General features: G+C 40.9%; 1 protein-coding gene across 1 annotated transcript; it reads right to left on the reverse strand.

Annotated features, from left to right (window-relative positions):
* Positions 1-2,717: 2,717 nt before the first annotated feature.
* On the reverse strand, positions 2,718-4,139 carry LOC118481240. Its single transcript, XM_035976617.1, has 2 exons — positions 3,593-4,139; positions 2,718-3,042 (listed from the first exon to the last, which is right to left on the reverse strand). The coding sequence occupies exons 1-2, from the start codon at positions 4,133-4,135 to the stop codon at positions 2,980-2,982; spliced, it is 606 nt and encodes a 201-aa protein (XP_035832510.1). The 5' UTR covers positions 4,136-4,139; the 3' UTR covers positions 2,718-2,979.
* Positions 4,140-4,841: the final 702 nt, after the last annotated feature.

Below are 4,841 nucleotides of genomic sequence, written 5' to 3' on the forward strand. Positions count from 1 at the left end.
CTTCTTGTCGAAAACCCTGCACCACCAATCGAGCCTTGTTCTTGATAACCACCCCACGATCATCCATCTTGTTTCGAAAGACCCATTTAGTGCCGATAGGAAACTTTCCTTCAGGTAGATCTACAAGTTCCCACACTTTGAGTTTCCTGAATTGGGATAATTCTTCTTGCATTGCCTGAACCCAGCTGGAGTCTTGAATAGCGTCTTCGATGTCACGTGGAACTGATTGTGATAGAAAAGCTGCGAAGAGACCTTTGTTGATGCTTGCTGACTGCCCTCGAGTGCGTACTCCTTCTTCTACTGCGCCAATGACATTTTCAAGAGGATGATTTTTATTTGTCTTGTAACCTGCATTTGTCAGAGATTCGATTTGCTGCGGAAGGTTGGTGAAATGTTCGTCGACATAAATTATTGGTGGATCATCGTCTTGAGTTGGCTCATTCACATTTGCCTGTGAAGAAGAAGCACCATTTTCTTGGGTGTTCTCAGGCGAAGTGTGACCATTTGATTCATTTACAGCCATAATCGGATCAGCAGATGATGGAGATAATCGAGTGGTGAAAGGAGTCAAACCAATGTCAGACGAGTCAAACAAAGGTTCAACTTGAACGTCTTCGACTGGCTCAGGGTCAGACGCAGTTTCCGGAATTTCAAAGTTATTGAAGATCACACTCACATCATAGAACCAGTCAGGAGTGCTTCCAGTGTTGGTGTAATTTCCTTCTTGAAAGTCCACGTAGTACGATTCGATCACCATCTTTGTTCGTTTGTTGTAAACACGATAAGCCTTTTGAGTGGATGAATACCCCATAAAGTAGCAGATATCACCTACTGCTTCAAACTTGACGAGATTTTCTTGAGTGTTCAACAGAGTGCACGAACATCCGAATGGCCTGAAGAAATCTATAAGAGGCTTTCTTTTGAAGAGAAGCTCGTATGCTGTCTTTCCATGAGGTTTCACGATGAGCACCCTGTTCAGAACGTAGCATGCTGTATTAACTGCTTCAGCCCAGAAGATAATTGGAAGCTTGGAGTCCACAAGCATGGTTCTTGCAGCTTCAATCAATGTTCTGTTCTTGCGTTCAGCAACTCCATTTTGCTGAGGAGTTCTGGCTGCACTGTATTGAAGATGAATTCCTTTTTCTGCACAGAAGGATATGAAGGTCTGATTTTTGAATTCAGACCCGTTGTCGCTTCTTATGGACTTCACTTTCCGTTTGATTACGTTCTCTATTAAGGGAATGAATGCTTTTAAGACTTCAGCAGTCTCGCTCTTTGCTTCAAGAAAATATACCCATGAAAATCGAGAGAAATCATCTGTTACAACCAAACAATAAGAGCTTTTAGCGAGACTTTTAACACTGATAGGACCAAAAAGATCCATGTGCAGTAACTGAAGTGGTGCAGAAATCGTGTTCACTGCTTTGGTCTTGTGAGGTTTCTTATGCTGTTTTCCCTGGGCGCATGCAATACATTTTTCAGAAAATGGAAATTCTTTAATTGGAAGACCTCTAACTAAGTTTAACTTAGATAGTTTATTCATATTTTTGAAATTGACATGGCCCAGTCGTCTATGCCAAAGCAGTGACTCCGATTCTGAAGCTTTAGAGATAAGGCATGTTAGATTGTCATTTGTCTTGGCATTCTTCATGTTGAGCACATATGTGTTGTTCTGTCTTGGAGCAGTAAGCATGATCATTTCTGCAGGAACAACATAACCCGGCTTCAGGAACAGGCATTCCATGTCATTGAACAGCACTGAGATTCCATTATCACACACTTGAGAGACGCTCATGAGATTGTAGCATAACTCTGGAACATAGTTGACATTTTCCAGCGTGAGAGCTTCGGATACTACATCGCCTACTCCAACAATCTTCCCTCCCTTTTCGTCTCCGGCAAAGGACACGAAGTCGCCATCAATAAAGCGGAAGTTCTTCAATAGTTCTTTTAGCCCCGTCATGTGTCTTGAGCATCCGCTGTCGACGTGCCAGATGTATTCCATGAGCATTCGAAGCCATTTCTGGAGCTTATTCTGATATATACAAATATACAAATATACAGATTAGTTTGATTTAGGAACCCAAATCTGTTTCATTTCAAATCTATCGTGGTTTTGACCCACTTTGACCTCTTTCTGTTTCCAAAGATACGCAGTTGAATCAACCAGATTTTTAACAGATTTCTTAAGATAATTTAGTTGCTGCGTGACGTTTGTAATAAAATCATGTTCTGGTTTAGGAAACTTTTTGGTTTTACAATGTTTCGCTGTATGTCCTAAATGACCACAGCGAAAACATCTTTTATGTCTGGGTCTTTTGGTGTGAGAAGATGATGTATGTGATGAGAATCTTGAGCTTTTTGCTTTCTTCATTTTCTTGTCCACTCTGCTTTCATCTTCGGGAAATTCTTCATCACTGTCTGAATCGAGTGAGCTTTCAGACGTGTTGTCCTTGCTTGAATTTTGTTCTTCACTTGCTTCACAACTTGAACATTCGAAGCTTTCATCACTAGTTGCTTGATCTTCAGTTGAGATTTCTGAATGCGAACTTTCTGATGTCTGTTCGTCTTTTGTGATAATGGCGCTTGATTCTACATTATCTTGATCTTCAGTAGCTTTCTTTTCTGATTCTGTCATACCTGTTCTGGAAGGAATAAATTCGGGAATTTCCTTTGTAAGGAATTTTCCAAAGCTATTCCTTTTTAATTCTGGCACAAATACAGGAGATTCACAAGCAACATTATCATCACGACACGCATAATTCAAACCATGACATTCAGACACATAAGGTTCATGATCACGGGTCTCAAATGTAGGCACATGGCCCTTACAGTCATCCACAGATTTAGTTTTAGGCACTTGGCCATTACAGTCATCCATCCTACTTAAACTATTACATTCATCCTTAACATTGTTTTTAGAACAATTCCAGACGAACCAGTTAACGGTGGAGTAACTGTCGCCTGAATAACCAATTCCTATTTTTGACCCTCCGCAGTCTCCATCATCATCGCACACATCTTCTTTACACTCAATGGAATCTGCATTGCTTTTAGAACAGTTAGCAGTTGTCTCATTTTCATAAAATTCATTTTGTTCAACTGAGGCCTTTTCATTTATGAGATCATTTTCGGGATGAGGAGTAGGCATAGGCACGTAGTTTTTGCTGTGAGGCGGAAAGAAAAGTTTTCTTTCATTTCCGTGCCTATCCTTATAACCAATCCCGTCTTTCACAAACGTTGGTCGTTGGCAATTTTTGATGTCAGTAAAGGCCTTTTGACTGACATTCCATTTATCTATTATAATCTGGAGTTTGTTCTTTTCATTTAACGCTTTTTCTAACCTTTCAGTAAGATCATTTATGATAAAATCTTTTCTAAACACAAATTCTTTAAGAGTTTGCATTTCAGCCAAAGTTGAGTTCAACTTTCTCTGATATGCAGCCTCATTTTGTTTAAGCTCATTATTAATTTTTAAAGCTTTGTCCTTTTGCCTTTCAAACTCCAGATTTAGGAATTTATAATGTGCCACGACATCAACGCATGCTTCGGAGCATAACTTCTCCTTGAAACTGAGTGGAATACTATTTACCAAGTCTTTGTCAGCCTTCTCTTTTGATGCATCTGCTTTCATGGCTGTAGCTTGAACTTTATCCTTTCCTTTCTCAGCATCTTTTTCAGCTTTATCACCAGACTCCACTGAAGGCAGAATACCTTTCAATCCCTGGTCAGCATCATTGTTCCCAGTTGGGATTCCCGTTGTCTGCTTCTCAAAGTGCTTTGCAGATGATTCACTAGAGATTTTGGCCATCAGGGCTTTGTTGACTTGTTCCTTAGCTTCAGTGATCTCTTCGCTCCAGTCATAGTCTTCAACAACCAAAGCCTTTGGCGTGCTGGGAGAAGCGTTGCTTTTGTTCTCTTCGGCAGTGATCTGTTTAGCAGCAGGAGTAGCTTCACTGTTTCCCTCTTTCAACATCGGACAGTCACGCTTGAAGTGTCCAAGATTCTTACAGTTGTAGCACCTCAGCTTAGACTTGTCAAAACCAGCTTTTCCAAGACCTAATCGCTTGCCTGTCTTGTCTTGAAACTTCTTCAATCTCAGAGTGATCATGGCCATTTGCCATTTCAGATCCATTTCTTCCATATCATCAGGATCAACCTGATACATGTCTTCGGCAGTAAACATCTCCTTCTTCAATTCCCCAGACATTAGGGCCTCATAGCTGCTTAGGAAAGTGTTGAAGAGTGCCACATTCTCGGTTGAAACTTTCAATGCTTGAGTGTCGACAGTGATCGTCTTCTCAACAAGTTGTGGGGCTTTAGATGCGCTTGCGGAAGCATTTGCATAAATTAGATCAGAAGCTTGTGGAGTAATGCCCCCTGAAGCGAGAAACGCTACATTCTTCAATCCTGCTGAAGGTTGAGTTGCTTTAGGTTGATATCCAGCAGTGTTCATCTCTCTCTTGTTTACGTCCATTTCAAATGCCCTTAGAGTGTTGATCAGATCTGACAGAGTAACAGGATTAGGATTGTTGAGGAAATCCTTCTTGATCATCATACACTGCAGGCTCCATTCCTTGGGGAGCGAGTCAAGCAATTTCTTTATTGCAGCACGATTGGTTACAGGATTTCCAGCTTTCTTCATTTTGGTCATCATGTTTAGGAAGCGACTAATGTGATCAGACAAGCTCTCTCCACGGACTCCGCAAAACATGTCGTATTGCTTTTGCACCATATCTCTCTTGCTTTCGATCAGTTCTTCATTTCCCTCATAGTACTCGATCAATGCATTCCAGAGTGCATTAGCAGTTCGGTGTTCTTCAAACATGTTGCAGTCGTTT

Source organism: Helianthus annuus, chromosome 8, assembly GCF_002127325.2.
Source record: "Helianthus annuus cultivar XRQ/B chromosome 8, HanXRQr2.0-SUNRISE, whole genome shotgun sequence".
NCBI lineage: Eukaryota > Viridiplantae > Streptophyta > Magnoliopsida > Asterales > Asteraceae > Helianthus > Helianthus annuus.

Bases quoted from the DNA above. Each gene is read 5' to 3' on its own strand.
- LOC118481240 (XM_035976617.1), bottom strand. From the start codon at position 4,135: ATGGATCTGAAATGGCAAATGGCCATGATCACTCTGAGATTGAAGAAG. The intron at 3,043-3,592 runs GTAAATAGTATT...AAAGCAATGCAG, and splicing joins AGAAGGCTGACAAAGACTTG to ATTCCATTGAGTGTAAAGAA.